Here is a 16,651-nt window from a genome sequence, read left to right as displayed (position 1 = left end):
GCCCTGGGTTAGGGAGGGAGTATCCCACATTCCCAGAGGTGCCCACTCATGTGTAGTTATTTCCTTAAAGCCCCAACTCCTGGAGTCATGCTGTCCCTGGAGGAGCTTGGCTTTTACCATAGACCTCGCTGTTGTGAGCAATTTGGGAAGAAGTTTGCAAGGAAGCACAGGGCAGAGAAAGCCCAAAGGTGGGTGTGGAAATAAACCCTCCTCACCCTGAGGTTGCCCTGAAGATGCATCTTGTAGGGCCACCAGGTCACCCCACCTGCAGGGGAGGTGGGTGGAGGGGTGTCAGGAAGGGGAGAAAATCCCTCTCATGTGGTTGTGAGCAATTTGGGAAGCTGATGAGCTGCTAATTCCTTCCTGTCCTGGAGCCAGGGCCCTCGGGGGAAAATCCACCCTTGGCATGGCTGGGGAGGAGCAGGTGCTGAAGGGTTAACAGGGAGTGTTTGCAGCCAGTCCCTTGTCACCAAGGAGAAGGGATCAGCACTTGGGAAGGAAACAAAACACCCACTGCCCAGGAGGGTGATTTCCTTCAGCCCTCAGACCCCAGAAGGGCTCTGGATACCAGGAGGACAGCGGCGTCACCGTCCCGGGTGGCAGGGAGCAAGTGGCACCGGGTGAGTGTGGCTGCTGGGGAGGTGGGCTGGGGGGACAGCTGGGGCAGCTCCCCGTGTCCCCATCACCCATGTCCCCATCATCCCTCTCCCTCAATCTCCTCCCAGTCTCATGGCAGAATGTGGGGGACTCCGGGCCCGGCGGTGCGGAGCATCCGTCCCTACCCGACCAGCCAACAGTACCTGTACGCCATGAAGGAGGACCTGGCGGAGTGGCTGAAGGAGCTGTATGACCTGGACATCGAGGTGGGCACCTTTGTGGAGGTGCTGGAAACAGGGGCTGTGCTCTGCTCCCACGCCAACAACGTCACCCAGGTGGCCGGGGAGTTTGCCCGCACCTACCCCGACGTGGCCCGTCACCTCCGCCTGCCCACTGCCGGTGTCACCTGCAACCTCACAGCACAGCCGGGCACCTTCCAGGCCAGGGACAACGTCTCCAACTTCATCCAGTGGTGCAGGAAGGAGATGGATATCAAAGGTAAGATGCCAAGCTCCTGTTGCCCCGTGTGTGTCCATGTGCAACCCCCTCCAGATGCTCCTGACATCACCCTGGGTGTTTTCCTGTGTGTCCCCCAAAATCAGTGCCACCCCCGCATGGGGCAGCACCCTGTGTATGCATCCCTGAGCTGGCATTCCTTGCACAAGCTCCTCCAGGCTTGGCAGCAGCTTTGCAAGGTGCTGGCACACACCCAGTGTGTTTGCTTGGGTGCAAATATGCACTGGAGGGGTGGAAAAGGAAAGGGTGTATGGCCCAGTGTGTCCCTGGCAGGCATGGCATGATCCCAGCTGTAAGGAGAGCAGGAGAAATCCTGGCTCAGCAAAGGGTCTGTCAGCCTGTCCTACCACCAGTGGATGCCCAGAAAGGGGAATGGCACAGAGTGACACACCCTCAAGGCACCCAGACATGAGTTTTGTGGCTTTGCAATGCCATGAAACAGCTGTAGATGCCCAAGAAGATCTTAAATCCTTTAATTTATCCCAGCTCTTGTTGAACCCAACCATATTCCCAGCGGGATGGCTCCAGTGAATAGCACCCCTTTGGGCGGGTTTTGACTCCATCTGTGCCCCCGTCCCCTTTGTCCCCATCCCCACGTGCCAGCCCTGGCTCAGCCCAGCCCTGCCCTGCCCCAGATGTGCTGATGTTTGAGACGGAGGACCTGGTGCTGAGGAAGAACGAGAAGAACTTCGTGCTGTGCCTGCTGGAGCTGGCACGTCGCGCCTCCCGCTTCGGCATGAGCGCCCCGACCCTGGTGCAGATGGAGGAGGAGATCGAGGAGGAGCTTCGCCAGGAGCTGGACCTGCCCCCCACAGACACCCCCCTGCCCCGGCCCCCCAGGAAACCACGGGACCTCAACAACCTCGACCAGATGGTGCGGAGGGGCATGGGATGGGGATGAGCATGGGGATGGATGGAGATGGGGATGGTTGGGGATGGAGATGGATGGGGATAGGGATGGATGGGGATGGGGATAGGAATGGAGATGGGGATGGGGATGGTCATTCCAGGACCCATTCCTGCTGCCCGCAGGTCCAGCACCTGGTGAGCCGCTGTACCTGCCCTGTTCAGTTCCCCATGATCAAGATATCCGAAGGGAAATACCGCGTGGGCGACTCTGACACCCTCATCTTTGTCCGGGTGAGGCTGCTGCTCCAAGTGCTTTTGGGGCACAGGCACAAGGAATCCTTCTCTACTGCCTTGATGCCTCTTCCATAATCCATCCCTCAAATGGGGCCAGTGTGGGTGTTTTGACCATTATTCCCAAAGCAGGGCAGCAGGGAAGCTCAGCCCTGCTGTCAGTGTTTGCATGGATGTAACCATCCATGTACACAGGGCAAAACAGTCTGTCCCTCACCAAGCCAGAGCCAGGTCTTACCCAGCAATAGGAACACTGGGAAGCTCTGTCCCTGCCTGGATTCATCCCTAAGCCTGGCCAAAGAACTCAGGACATGACGATGGAGAGGGTTTTTCCAAAATGGTCCCCATTCTCCTTGGGGTGATGAAAGGTACCTGTTGGAATGGCAGCAGGAGCTGAGCAGGGAATGAAGCTGTCCCCTGGGAGACCTGGTGGCACTTAGGGCAAGCCCACTGCTCTCCAAGCCCGGCTGAGTGTGTCACCCTGACGCTGATTAAAAAGTGGGGGGTGTCCCATCCCAAGCACCTCTCCGGGCCTCACGGTACACGGCATCCCGTGCAGATCCTGCGGGAGCACGTCATGGTGCGGGTCGGGGGCGGCTGGGACACGCTGGAGCACTACCTGGACAAGCACGACCCGTGTCGCTGCACCTCCCTCTGTGAGTCCCCGCGTCCCCAAACCCCGTGGCTGGGTGAGGGCGGGGGGGTGTCTGTCGTGGGTCTCGATGTATCTGTGGCCGTTTTCAGGAGCAGGAGGCTCCTGGAAGCAGGAGGCTTTTGTACAGCCGTGCTTCGTTGTTTTGCCGGGGAATATCTGTTTTTGGGGACTCTCTTTGGCTTCGGTGGCCACTAGAGGTCATGGAAGACTTTCAGATGCAGCCAGACCCCAAAAGCCCCTTCTCCAGGAACTCAGCTTTCTGTCAGCATCCTCGAGGGGCTGGATGCTGAGCGATGGCTGGGGGGCTGCACCCGAGGGTGAGTGCAGGGGACAGGGGTGCCGAACCCCTCTCCGTTTTCTCTCACAGCTCACAAACAAGCCTGGAAGACCAGGAGCCCGCAGCAGCAAGTGCAGCACGAGGTCTGGCTGTGCCCGGCCTCGAAGGCGATTGCCCGTGGTCCTCAGCCCACGCTGCTGGTCAGCCGCTCCCAGAGCCCCCTGCCCCCCGTCACCTGGGGGTCCCGTGTCCCTCCTCGCCCCCAGTCCCCTGCCACCCCCTCACCACAGAGCTCGGGTCACCCACAGGGTGCCAGCCCTCGCCGGGAGCCAGCACAGCCCCGGAGGGTCCCTTTGGGCAGGTAAGTGGTGCAGAGATGGTTCGTGCCCCAAACTGCCTGGTTTCAGAGCAGTTTTTCCTCACATCCTCGAATTTTGTTTCCCCCCTCCCTTCTGAATGTGCCCACACCAGGCTGGGTGGGGGGATGCAGCAGCTCTCCGGCTCCTCTTCGCTCTCTCTCCTTGCAGGATGCGGGAGCCACCGGCTGCCCCTCCGAGGAGGCAACTACCACCATCCAGGGCTCCTGCTCGACCCAGCTCCCCTGGCCACAGGGTGACGGGCCGGGCACCCACCCCTTCCCGGCTGACCTTGCCAAACGGTGTGGGGGTCCCTAAGGCACCACATGGCAGCACCCCAGGGAAAACTCCCATGGCACCGGCACGGGGCAGGTCCACAACACCCAGCCCACGAGTGACACCAGCATGTCCAAGAAGCACCCAGCAAAGAGGAGAATCACCTGTGGTGGCTGCCAGGCCACAGGAAACAGGGGTACCCACCACAATGACACCCCGTGCCCCCAGCCCCTTCAAGGGCTGTGCCCCCTCCTCACACCGAGGTGCCCAGGGAGACTCACAGAGACAGAAAAGCCCACGGGAAGGGAGACAGGGAGTTCTGAGCCGGGGCCAATCCCCCTCACCCCGAAATTCCTCCAGCCAGCCCCCAAAACAGAACAGCAGTGTTAAAAACCCCATCAAAGCCAGCCCGGCCACCTCCCGGCCCCCCACCCCTCTGGCCCATTTTGCAGAGGGATGCAAAGTCTGTGCTGCTGGGGGTGGTCCCCAGGGGACACAGCAGTGCCACTCAGCCCTGAACCCAAGGGCTGGGGGTGCTGAGGGACCTGGGGTGCCAGGGGATGAACCGAGGGGAGCCTGTGGCCCTGGTGATGGGAGCAAGGGTCCTCGGGGGTGCTGGGGGCACAGACAGCCCCCCGGCTATGACAGGGTGGTGGAGGAGCTCTCCCGCAGGCAGCATCCCCTGTGCCCTGTGGGGCTGGGGAGACAGGTCCCCAAAACATCACCACGAGCTGCCCCACAGCCCACCACCCTCCCAGCCAGGGAAGAAGCAGAGGGGCCGGGAGTGGGGTCCCAGACCCCACAAGGAGTGAGGGCCAACAACGTCCCCAAACCCCGACGGTGTCTGAAGAAGCCTGAGCGTGTGCCCTCCATCTACAAGCTGAAGCTGCGGCCCAAGGTGCGTCCCCGGCGGGACCACAGGCCAGGCAAGCGCCCCTCGCGCATCCCCACCCCGCTGGGGCATCGCCCACCTGCCCGCCGAGGCCAGCATCGCCCCCCGGGGCCGCCCAGACCCCCCCCGCCCGGCAGCACACGGCCCCCGGCCAAGCCCTCCCCGGCCGACTGCAGCGCCTGGCTGACCGAGGATGATGAGGAGTCCTGGGTCTGAGCCCTCCCCGAGTGCCGGTGGGGACGGACCCCTACTCCAAAAACGGACGGACCCCTACTCCAGCTGAAGCTGGAGCTGCAGTGGCCGAGGTTGGCATGGGCGGCGTGATGGGGTTGCTCCCAGGCAGCCCGGGGGTCCTCCCACCTCGCTCTTCGGAGCTACACGCCCTCCTTCCCTGTGGATTTTTTTTTTTTTTTTGGTACTGGTAATTCTTTGGGTAAACAGGCGCTTTTGTGCTGGTTTGGGTGGAAAAATCCAGCCCCGAATTGAGAGCATGGGGTGCTTTCTGCAGGGAAGAGGGGTGTAGCCCCCACTAAAGCAGGGACACCCCACCCCTGGCATCCAAAGGTGTAAAACATCTCAAACCTCAGACTTCCCCGCCTGTACCATGGGACTAATGAGTCTTAACGTCTCACAACTCCAAGAGCCTTAATGAGCGTTTGAGTCACTCGGGTTGGGGGATCACTTGGAAGAGCCCCTTGCTGACCCCCACAAGCTTCCTTGTGGGTGAAGGTGGGAGAACCAGAGGGCTCATGGTCACCTCGGGGGTGGTGGCTGTCCCTGAGGGTCATGGGACCACACCCTCAACCTGCACCACGGACCCAGCAATGCTGTTTGTGCAATAGAGATGGACCAAAGCTCTTCTGTTTCCACACTTGTTTTTGTGTGGGTGAGGAGGGAGAGAGGATAATCCTGATGGGGGAGTCACGGCTGCCAGTCTGCTCCCTGTGGGCACAACAAATGTCCCTCCAGGAGCCCTGCGGGGGCCATGGATCCCCATCTTCCAAGAGGGGACAAAGCCAGCCCCACACCCCTGCAGAGACAGCAAAGGTGAGCCCTGGGGATGCAAAACCTGCTTGCAAAAATACTCCTGAGGCGGGTACAGAACAAGGGGGGACAGACCTGATTTTTAATTCGATTTCAAAGAAAGGGTTGCAGGGCGTTAGAGGTGGTGTAGACACCTTGGGAATCTCCGACAAGAAGTCCAGGAGGGAAAGGAAAGCCAAGTCCAGGGAACTGGGATGCTCACCGGGGCGGGAGGAGGAGGAGGAGAGGGAAGCATCCTTGGTGGGGCTGAGCCAAACCCAGGCATCACCTCCACACGCACAGGGGTAGAAACACAGCACTGTCCTGGCGACAGCGGCGGGGACATCCCAGCCTCTCCCAGGCCCAGGAGCAGGTTGTTTTCAGCAGGACCAGGGTGGTGTTGGGGAAGTGGGAACACTTTGTACTAGAGGTGTGAGTAGGAGTGAGGCACGAGGTGCTTGTCGCTGCTGCTGTGCTCCTGAGTGCTCCGATTGCTGCGTGCCTGGACACGTCCTGCCTCAGAGTCCCTGCCTGCACCCGGGGTACCACCACCCAGGATACCACCACCTACCCCCTCCTGGGCTTTTGGGAAAGCGGCTCTTTGTAGCCCTCGTTTTCTTGGGAGCTGGGAAATGCTGACGAAGCAGTGAGAGTTATTATTACTAATATAACTTCCTCTGTCTATAAAGTACAATAGAATATAACAATTATATTTATAACCTTTTTTTTGTTTGTTGTTTTTTTTTTCAAAATACTAAAGAGATGCTATAAAAACCTGTAACTAATTGTGCTATAAACTGCAGGCTACAGGGTTGTAACAAACAATGTATTGGCTTAGTCGTTGATATGTGTACATCGGAGCACTTTATAAATGCTTTATTATTAGCATTTACCAAGGAATTTCCTTCTCAGACAATTTGGAGGGATAAAGCTAGCCAGAGGTCTACAAGTGGACTTGCACGTGTTCATAAATCCTGACGGGATGAGGTCGGTTGGGGAAGCTGGGTTTGCCATGAAGGCAAGGGATGGTGACAAGTGCCACTGCCCTTCCTGGCTGAGATGGAATCGTGTCCTCCCGTTGCTTTGTCTCTTTTTTAACCCTTAATTTTCTTCTTTCTTTTTTTTTTCTTATTTTTTTTCGATCAAGGGGTTTGGTTCCCCAGCAGGGAGGGAGCAGGGGGACCCCCCCCCGGAGCAGGGGTGGGGTGGTGGGATGCACCGTGTTGGAGCTCAGTTGGACCTGCCTTTCATAGGAAGTGTTTCCAAGAGCACGGTGATGCTGCTGGGTCGTGGACACCTGGCTGAGGGGGGAAGAGGGACTGGTGTCCTTCTGCTTTACTGCCCGGAGCAGCACTGAATACCTTGAATACTTGCACCTCCCTGTTACACCAGGAGTCATGGAGATGGTTTTGCTGGAGGATGGACCAGCCACAGATCCTGCCTCAGGAGGTGAGGATGGTGTTTCCCCGTGCCTCACAGGGGGCAGCCAAGGAGAAACCACGGCCCCTTGCTCACCCCTCACTGCCCCACCACCGTTTCCTAACAGGGGCTGCCCTTTGCCACCTGGCCCTGCAGGACAGGACGCAGGCGAGCTGCAAGTCTGGGGGGAAAAAAACGTGCTGAAAGATTAAAAAAATAATAAAAAAATTAAATGAGAGAGGCTCACTTCCCTGATAGGGATATGCAGAGAGGAAAAAAAAAAAAAGAAAAAAAGAAAAAACAAACAAGCAGGAATGCAACCACAAATGCAACTCCAGCTCCCTATTGCTTCGGAGGCTGCCTCTTCCCAGGGCCTCGTCTCACCGGGATGGAGGCAGGATCACCATGGGAAAACCCGGCGCGGGCGGGAGCTAGCGGCACCGCCGGTGGGTGCGGCGGCGCAGGGGGCTGCCCACCCGCCCGGGAGACACCGGGGGCTTGGGTGGAAGCCGTGCAAAGCCGGCCGCTGGCTGAGCCCGGGACGCGAGGTAGCGGAGGGGTGACCTGCCCGGCAAGGAGCGTTCCGAGATTATTTGGTGTTCGACGGGCTGGCCGGGAGGAGGAGCCTTCCTGGGCTGGGCTGGGGCAGAGGAGGACTGAGAGCCCTGGGGAGGCAGCTCCCGGCACCCTGGGGATGTAAGGGGCAGGATGGGGGCTTTATTATTACTTTTTTCCCCCTTTCTTGCTTTCGTCCGGAAATTCCACCTGGAAATCTGACCCAGCTGAGCCAAAAGAGATCCCGTGTAACCCGGCCTCTTGCTGGAGGTTGCTCTGTCCTCCAAGGGGAGAAACCCTAGCTCTGAAGGGAGGAAAACAGGACTCCTGTCTCCCTGTGCCCCAGCGATGGAACCACCCCCAGCACATCAGGATAGAGGTGCTGGATCATTCCCTTCCAGGGGCAGGGGATGGCAGGCAGCAGCAAGCATTGCCCCTGTGCTGCCAGAGCAGGAACTGGCGAGGATGGACCTGGCAGCCAAAATCTGGGTGCCCTCTGAAGCATCTCCTCCACCCTCCGGTGCCATGTACAACCCCCTCCCTGGAACGGCTTTGGCCTCAAGCTGAGGCTCAGGGAGGGCCTGGGGGTTTAGTCAAGGACCTCCCTCACCCCTCACTACCTCCAGGCAGCCAACTGCTCCAACCTGCCACTGGCCACCACATCACCCTGCCCAAGGTGCCCCGTCCCCAAATGTCACCGCACCAGTGGGAAGCCAACCCTGAGGTGCCTCCAGCACAGTTCCCACCGCAGCATCACCCCCACGGAGAGCAGAGACTCCAGTGCCCGCTGGGGAGCCGCAGTGCCCGAGGAAGGGGGGTCCGTCGGGGCAGGGGGGGCTCACATGATGGTGCAGCGGTTCCTGCGCAGGGCGCCCTGGAAGCGGATGGTGGTGTGGACGTGCTTGCAGCGGGCACAGCCCACGCTCTTGAGGAGCTCGCTGAAGAGCAGCAGGATGTGCCAGTTGTACTTGGCCGAGCACTCGATGTAGCCGCACTTCCACGTCTTCTTCACCAGGTTGGAGACGTTCCAGCGCGGGATCACCCGGCCCCGCTGCAGGTCCCGCTTGTTGCCCACGATGATGATGGGCGTCTCCGAGGTGCCGATGACCCTGAGGAGGGCGGGAGGTGAGGGGGGACAGAAGGGGACGGGGGCACAGTGTGATGACTGGCACAGTGTGATGACTGGCACAGTGTGATGACTGGCCCAACAGTCAGTCAACCCATCCCAAACTGGCTCTTCGTTTTGGTTTGCTGAGTGGGATGTGCCTCCCCTTGTCCTATCCTCTTGTCCCTCTCCATGGATAGCCACCCACTGTGCCACCCACAGCTTGTCTCCCAGGGATGGCTGCCCTCACCCACAGGGGATACCTGCCCAGGGTCCTGCTCCTTCTCCTGCCCTCAGTCCCAGTTTTGATGTTGCTGTTGGGCTTCCAGCCCTGCAAAGGTGTTTTGTCCCAGTCCGATATCTCATCTCCAACTCCAAGAGCAGGGGAGTACTGGGACCAGCCATACCACTCTGCTGAGAGCTGCAGGACGGGATGCATCATCCTGCAAAGTGGTGCCTACCTTGTTTCCAGGATCTGCTGGCGGATGGTTTTGATGTACTCGAAGCTGTCAAAGCAACAGATGTCATAGACCAGGATGTAGGCATGGACGCTCCGGAGCCCCCTGCAACACACGTCCGCCCACTCCTGCAAGGTGCAGAGAGGGATCAATCCTGGCTTAGCCCTGCTGCTGGGCCCAGGGAATGCCCCACACTGCTGCCAGCAGGCAGCAAGGGGGCTGAACACTCTCCAGCTCCGACACCCAGCACCCATCTCACCTCTGTTCTGTGACTGTCCCTGCGACAGCTGCGTCTGCACCCACAGCCCTTCAGCCATCCCCCCCCCCCCCCCCCCCCCCCCCCTCCCCCCCCTGTTTTGTGACCCCCCCCGCGACAGCCGCGCCCGCCCCCCCCCCCCCCCTCCCCCCCCCCCCCCCCCCCCCAGAGATCCCTTATCCCTCCTTGTTCATCCAGAGGAGAGGTAACAAGATTTGTCAGCCCCAGTTCCTCTCCTGAGCAAGGATTACAGCCTGCCTAACACACAGTGGTGAGCTGGGAGTGGGGCTGAATGCAGCCCCCTGCCCTGGATGTAAAAGCTTCATCCTGCACAGCTCCTAATTAGGTGTGTCAATTAGTGATGTACCCTCCTCTTTGGGCAGGGCAGGTGAGGAGAATGCTGAGCCCCATCCCCATGGGTCTGAGGGTGATGGACCAGCAGCTCTGTGGGTCAGAGAGGGAGGGTGATGGCAGGTCTGTTTGGAGGGGACACAGGGACAAGAGAGGAGTAGTGGCTGCTCAGGAACCAGGTCTATGTGAAAAAGATCAGGAGCCAGTGCAGAGGGAGGCAGGGGTGGCCTCTCCAAATCCAAAATTTGGAGTTGTAAGAAATACATGCTGTAGTGAAAGTTTTGGGTTTCTGGGAACAACAGGATTTTTCCCATGCTGTAAGTGAAAATCTGCCCCACTTCCAGCCACTTTCCCATCCCAGCAGTGGGACTAGGAATGGCAGCCTGTGAGGGCAGCACTGTAAACCCTCCTGAGTGCTTCTGGAAAGGAGATGGATGCTCCAAGGAGGAAAGGCATCACTTCTCCCTGAGCAAACCCCTTCAGAACCATGAATCAGCCCTTTCTGAGTTTATAACTGGAATGAAGCAAAATGAGAAGACCTAGGACTGAAGGGAACTGGAAAAAGAGGGTTTTGGGGTGCGGATTGGTCTCCATCGCAGACGACTGCACAGGAAGGAGCTCAGAGTGAACAGAATGACACAGCCCCTCTCTGTCCACCGAGGGGAGGAGGTACTGGGGCGGTCCTCAGTCTCAGAGACACAGGCGGGTGGAGCAGCAGCGTCTCGGGTTACACCGAGTCCTGATACACCTGGGAGATTAACAGATCGCAGCTATTTCACCACACCGGGGTGCAGATTGCTCCGGCGCTGTGATGTCAGCATGGTTTTCCTCATGCAGTGCAGGCTTCCCGGGATGCTTGAGCTGTAGAAGGGTTGCACTGCTGGAGCAGGATGTCAGAGAGTCACTGGCTCCTGCTCCTCTCCCAGGACATCACTGCAGAGGTACTTTTCCTGGGCACGGAGCAGAGTCCAGCGATGTTTCCCAGCAGGCAGAGCCCCGTATCCTCCACCATGGTCCTCTTCTTTCCCCTGGGAGCAATCCTCCTGAGCACCCTCTCCTCCCTGGAAACCTCCATCTGTTCCCACCACTTGAGTGCAGCAAGGCAGGGAGTTAATCGAGTGTGTTACCGTTGGCTGCCGTGTCAATAAATTACCCTTTGCTGTCTCTCGGGCTGACCTTTCGTTCCCTGCACTCACTGATTAATTTTCAAACCTGCTCCTCACCCCTGGAGCACTTGATTCACCTCCTGCCCGATGGCACAGGGACTCTTGGAGCAATACAAGGCCCCTGTAACCCTGTCCCTGTTGGGCACAGGAACACTGTAATTAACTGAGGTGGCCCCACTGATGGCATTGCCCTCCAGTGTGGCTGCGGTTGCGATTGGGCACCTCCAGCTTCTTTCCCGACAGCAGTGACACAACTTGTGCCTCTGGGATGGGGCTATGGCATGAGCTTAAAATCCCCTTTTTCCCCCATTACCCCCCTCCAAAATGGTCAGCACTGGTCAGCACTTTCCAGCCCCACACTGCCTTTTGTGGATGCTATGGAAGCACCTGAGAGCACTGAGGGGTTGAGGAGGAGCTGGTGGATTCAGCACTCCAAGAACAAGCCCAGGCAATGCTGGGGGGTGATGGCCACTCCCAGGAGGGGACAAGCAGCCCTGCTCTGCCTGGCTTAGGCAGTGGGTGCATCAAGGGTCTGGTTCTCCAGGAACCCCTGATTTCCACCTGAATGCTCTGGCATTTTCTCAGACAGCCATGGAACTGGATCCCAATGCTCCGGGATCCACCACTCAGCTGGATGTGGCTGTGGGCAATCCCAGAGCCACGCTCCTTGGAGTGGGAACACAGTCTCTTGCATTTGCTGCCACCAAGCTTTAAAAGGCACTTTATCCTGACCTGCTCAGCCAGTATCCATGAGGACACAATCCCTCGCTTTTAGCAACCAAACCCTGACAGGGAGGGAGAAGCATCCCCCTAAGAGGAGGAACCAGGACCCCGTGGAGTTACACAGCGAAACCCCAGGGAGGTCCCAGAGACCCCCCAGGGTGGAGGTCCCCTCAGGAGCACCCCTACCTGCAGGGTGTTGACAGGGAAGGCGGTGATGGGGGGAAAGTCCATGATCTGCAGGTCGTGGACGTGGCCGTTCATGACCACGGCGGGCAGGTAGACGCGGCGGGCCGTGGTGGGCACGCAGACCTCGCTGAACTCGTTGTAGAGGAACTGCCGGACTATGGCACTCTTGCCCACGCCCTGGGCTCCCAGCACGGCGATCTTGAACGTTGCCACCATTCCGCCGCGCGCCGGCCGCTGCCCTGGTGCTGCCTCCGCGGTGCCGAGGCTGCATATTCCCGTGCAGGGGGCCTCAGCCCCATTCAGGATGCATTTCCCCTCCGGGACAGCCCGTCACTGCAAGGCCAAGGAGAAGCTGGTCAGATCCTAGAGACGCCCTGCTGTCACGCTGTTGTTACTTCAGAGAATATTTTTTGAAGCAGGAGCCTGTGCAAAAGGGTTATACCGGGGAGCCCCAGGGTTGGACAACGACCCCAGCACTGCGGGACATCAGGGTCTCCTTTGGAGCCTCCCACCCCACGCAGCCAAAGAGAGCCAGGATGTGAGTGAACTTCATTCCAGGAAGGTTCTCACAGGCACATTCCTCCCTTTCAGCACCAGAGCAAGGAGACCTCCAGGAAAGGGTGTGTCTGTGGCTCAGGGTTTGCTCAGCCTGTCAGCAGCAGATCCCAGGCTGTGCTGGGGACTTGTTCCGTAGCACCGTGGGGACTGTCACAGGCTGCTCCTTCCCAGTGCTGCCCCAAGGCAGGGAATCCATCTTCCCTCTGCTTGGACAGCTGGAATTGCCTTTTGCTGGGGCGGGGGGCGGTTGCCCTGTGCCTGCGAGCCACAGCTTTAACGTTTAATTTCAGGCTTTGAGCGGCTGGGCAATTAACTTGATGGAGACTAATTTCCGAGCCAGCTGACGGGGTGAGCCCACAAGCTGCTGGCAGGGCCACACGTGTGGGGGGACACAGGGTGATAACCCACACATGGGAATTTGGGAGCTGAGTCTGAGTCTGAGGAGTCCAAACACCCACTGGCAGTGGGCTCCCGACCAGGAGCTGCGATGGGAACAGCAAGGGTGAGGGGATGAGTCCCACTTTTGCTTGCTGTCATCACTAGGAAGCAGCTTGTGCTTCATCCCCAAGTGTGAATGTTTTGACCAATTTTTGATGCTCTGATCCATTTTCCCTGAAAACCATGCCCAAAGCACAGGGCAGCAGCAGAAAGTGTCTGGTTCAAACATCCTGTTTGACTCATTCTCTGGGGATTATCTGCCCCAGGGAGAGCCTGGGCACAGAGGTTCCCACTGCAGGGTGCTGGAATGGATGTGCTTCCTGCAGTCCCCCAAGCTGGGCCATGGCTCACACCATCCTCACCCCCCTCACAGCAGGACTGGGGACCCTATCACTCTCTGCTGCTGGGGCTGTCCCCTGGGGTGCTGGCTGCCCCCAGCCCTGGCAGCAGGAGTGTTTCCATGCCAAATGCAGGGAAACAGGGGGTACAGGAGCCCCCATGCCCGACCCTGCCAGGGCATTTCTCCACCAGCAGACAGCACTGTCATTGCAAGTCCCAGGGGGCATCTCTGCTGCAGGGACAACCCCGTCCCCACAAACCCTTCCTCCTTGCAGCAGCTTCCCCAGCTCCTCTGTGGGGCTGGAGGATGATGGAGCAACACAACTGGAAACCCAGTGCCTGCAGGGCTCCCTGGAAGTGGGGCACAGGCTGAGCCTTACTATGCCACCCCAAAACCCCTGTTTCCCTCTGTGCTGGCACACGGGGACCACTCACGGGCCCCAGCAAGTGAACTTGCACCCCAAAACATCTGAGGCCGACCTGGAGGCCCCCAGCCCCATGAGCAGCCACTGTGGGAATCTGAGGTGCAGTGGGGGGACCCCTTGGGGGAGCCCACGGTGGGCTGGTGGAGCAGGACCAGCCGGGGGGCTGCGGGCACTCAGCACCAGGCCGGGCTCAGTGGGTTGCAGGGCCGGGTGGGGGCTCACAGGGGGCTCCTGGAAGGGGGCTCTGGCCCCCGGTGCGACCTTGGGCACCCTGCGACGCCGGGGGCACTCGGAGGAGCAAGCCCGGACCCCCACGGGGAGGGAGCGGCGGCAGCATCCCGCACCCCGCATCCCACACTCCGCATCCCACATCCCGCACATCCCGCATCCCGCCCCGACCCTCCCGGGGATGCTCTGGCCGCGGCGGGCAGCGCAGCACCCCCGGCCGCGGTGGGTGGCTGGGGCTGGGGGTACCGGGTGGGGGGAACACCGGGGAGGGACACCCGCACCCCTCGTGCCGGCGGGGCGGAGGGGAGCGGGGAGCGCCGCCGCTCAACTTTCGCTGGGCCCCCCCCATGCCCCCAACATCCCAGTCCCCCCCACGGCTCTGCCCAGCGGTAACTTTGCCCCCCCGCCCCCCCGTGCCCGGCGGACCCCCCGTACCTTGCAGCGGTGGCCCGGGCCGGCGGCGCCCCGGCGGGCGGAGGAGCCATGCGGCGAGCCCGGCGCGGGGCGGGCGGCCCCGCTGCAGAGCCCCGGCCCGGCCCGGCCCCCGCCCGGCGCGGAGAGACCGGGGGGCGGCGGCGGGGAGAGGGGAGCCCGTCCGGGGCACGGCGCGGGGGGAGGCGCTGCCCGGGCAGGGATGGAGGCAGCGCCCGGTGGGATGGCGGGGATGCCCGTGCGGGAGGCGGGCAGCGCCTGGGGAGCGATGGAGGGAGGGAGGGAGGGAGGGAGGCAGAGCTCAGGCAGGGATGCAGGCAGGGATGCCCGGGAGTGATGCAGGCAGCGCCCGCGGAGGGAAGGACGCTCAGCCCAGGCAGAGATGCAGGGGATGCCCGGGGAGGGATACAGGCAGTGGCCAGGCAGGGAAGGAGGCAGCGCCCGGGAAAGGAGGCAAGGAATGCCCAGAGCAAGCCGCAGGAACCCAGGAGGGACACCGGCTTCTCCCGGGGCTCTGGGGAGGTGCCGATGGGAAAAGACCCTCCCATGTCCCCCCTGCATTGTGCTGGGTGCAGCGCCGTCACCCCTTCCCTTCCCGGAGCCCAGCGGCATCTGCGCTCTCATGCCCACCCTGTACGAGCCCCCACGGCCAGACGCCTTCGGGGAAGGAGGGTAGGACCCCTCCCAGGGAGTCTTTCCCTCCTCTGACACCACTGCCCGCTGTGCTCTTGGGCACATCACTTCACCTTCTCGCTGTGCCAGCCCCTGGGGGTTTCTCTGTGCCCACTGGCACCGGGGAGGACTCTCAGCCCAGGATGATGCCAGAGAAGAACATTTCTGTTGCAGAGTCTGCATTTTGGGTCACCCTGCTCGGAGCATTTACCTGCGTGCTGGACAGAGGGAAGGTGCTGGTCACACCTCCGGGAGCGTGGTCCAGACCCCCCGGACACGCTGCTGGTGGGCTCCCTGCACCTCTCTGCTCCTCGAAGCAGACCCCAAACCCTGCTCCAGCTCACCGTGACACCGGTGGGCACTGGGGAGCCTCTGTGGGTCTGGCTGAGCCCAAACACCGGCCACGGTTTGGCTGAGCTCCCCCCAGCCTTGTCAGCACCTTTGGCTGGAAAAAACACCATCTCCGGGGGCTCCTGTGCAGGGTGAGGAGAGGGTGCAAGTGGAAATGCAATGCCATATCCTCCCCGGGGCACAAGGGGACGGCAGACACAGCCCGACGGCTGGGTGAGACACACAAGGGCAGCTGGCAAAATACACAACTGCCTTTGTGCCACCCTGCACCAAGGCTGGGACTGGGATCAGCGCCAGGCAATGGGGGTCACAGCCCCTTTGCCCTGTCCCACATTACACCCAGGCTTTTGGAGATCTGAGAGTTATTTCCCCGCAGAGCTGCCTGGTGCTCGCAGCTAGGGGAATGTGTCTCTGGGGTTATTACCAGCCTTAGATGCTGCTCCCCTTCCCCGGATCACCATAAAGCAGTCTTGAGCTGTGGAATGTTTTCGGGAGAGGGAAGGGATCAGGCTGCACACGAACTCTCCTGCACAATTCAGGCTCCAGCCTCGGGGCTATTTTTAGCAGCTCAGCCTCTAAGATGCTCTTCAGTTGCAGTTTTATGTGTGAAACTTAATATACGAGGGAGGGGGGAGGGGAGTGGGGCTGGATCCTGGCACATCCCCGCTGGTTGGGAGGCTTATCCCAGCCTCAGCGACAGGAGTCTGATGCAAACCTAAAATCATCCATCCAAGAGCTCTCGTGTCCTGGCATGCAGGTGGCAGCAGGGGACAGGCAGAGCTGATGGCTCGGAGGGGCTGCAGTCAGCCCCAGCCTCAGCCCCAATCTCCAAAATCCTCACCCAAGTCCCTACCTCTTCCCACACCTCATCATGGGTTCAGGGACCTGTTGTCACCCAGTGCTGGCCCTCAGCACATGCACTGAGGCAGGATGTGCACAGGACCAGCAGGGATTTTGGGAAGGCCACCCAGAACAGTGGGGCTGGCCCCAGTTCCAGCCAGAGTAGCAGGGAGCAACCTGGGAGGTCCCTGTCCCATGGTGTGGGCCTGAGGAACAGGGAAGGCTGCGGGGACCATCCACCCCCGTGGCAGTTCCCAGCCCAGGGAGCATCACCCGTGTCCTCTGAGCTCCCAGCACTGGGGGCTGACAATGCTAATGAAGCAATCCCAGTTCACAAGCTCAGCACAGCCCGGGGCTGGTGTGTCCCTGTTTACAGGGCACGAGTGTGGCTGCAAATCCAGAGCAGCAGGAAAGTCC

At 60.4% G+C, this 16,651-nt stretch overlaps 2 protein-coding genes across 4 annotated transcripts; one reads left to right on the top strand and one right to left on the bottom strand.

Moving 5' to 3' along the window:
- The first annotated feature begins 556 nt into the window (after positions 1–556).
- On the top strand, positions 557–5,832 carry GAS2L2 (growth arrest specific 2 like 2). Its single transcript, XM_027664491.1, has 7 exons — positions 557–620; positions 726–1,095; positions 1,749–1,987; positions 2,146–2,253; positions 2,813–2,909; positions 3,276–3,546; positions 3,746–5,832. Exons 2-7 carry the CDS (start codon positions 738–740, stop codon positions 4,923–4,925), a joined length of 2,253 nt encoding a protein of 750 aa, XP_027520292.1. The 5' UTR covers positions 557–620; positions 726–737; the 3' UTR covers positions 4,926–5,832.
- RASL10B (RAS like family 10 member B) lies at positions 1,493–15,452 on the bottom strand. Of its 3 annotated transcripts, XR_003531096.1 has the most exons (5): positions 14,375–14,416; positions 11,952–12,284; positions 9,273–9,397; positions 6,916–8,815; positions 1,493–1,505 (listed from the first exon to the last, which is right to left on the bottom strand). XR_003531096.1 is itself a non-coding variant. In XM_027664494.1 (4 exons), exons 2-4 carry the CDS (start codon positions 12,165–12,167, stop codon positions 8,545–8,547), a joined length of 612 nt encoding a protein of 203 aa, XP_027520295.1. In that variant the 5' UTR covers positions 12,168–12,284; positions 15,255–15,452; the 3' UTR covers positions 6,470–8,544. The 3 variants fall into 3 exon arrangements, 2 of the variants coding, with proteins under 2 accessions (XP_027520295.1, XP_027520294.1); XM_027664494.1 differs by lacking the exons at positions 1,493–1,505; positions 14,375–14,416 and adding an exon at positions 15,255–15,452 and having other exon boundaries at positions 6,470–8,815; XM_027664493.1 differs by lacking the exon at positions 1,493–1,505 and having other exon boundaries at positions 6,470–8,815.
- Positions 15,453–16,651: the final 1,199 nt, after the last annotated feature.

This window comes from Corapipo altera, unplaced genomic scaffold, assembly GCF_003945725.1.
Source record: "Corapipo altera isolate COAL_440 unplaced genomic scaffold, ASM394572v1 181b, whole genome shotgun sequence".
Classification (NCBI taxonomy): Eukaryota; Metazoa; Chordata; class Aves; order Passeriformes; family Pipridae; genus Corapipo; species Corapipo altera.
The sequence above is the reverse complement of the archived record's forward strand: the minus strand, read 5'-3'. Positions and strand labels throughout refer to the sequence as shown.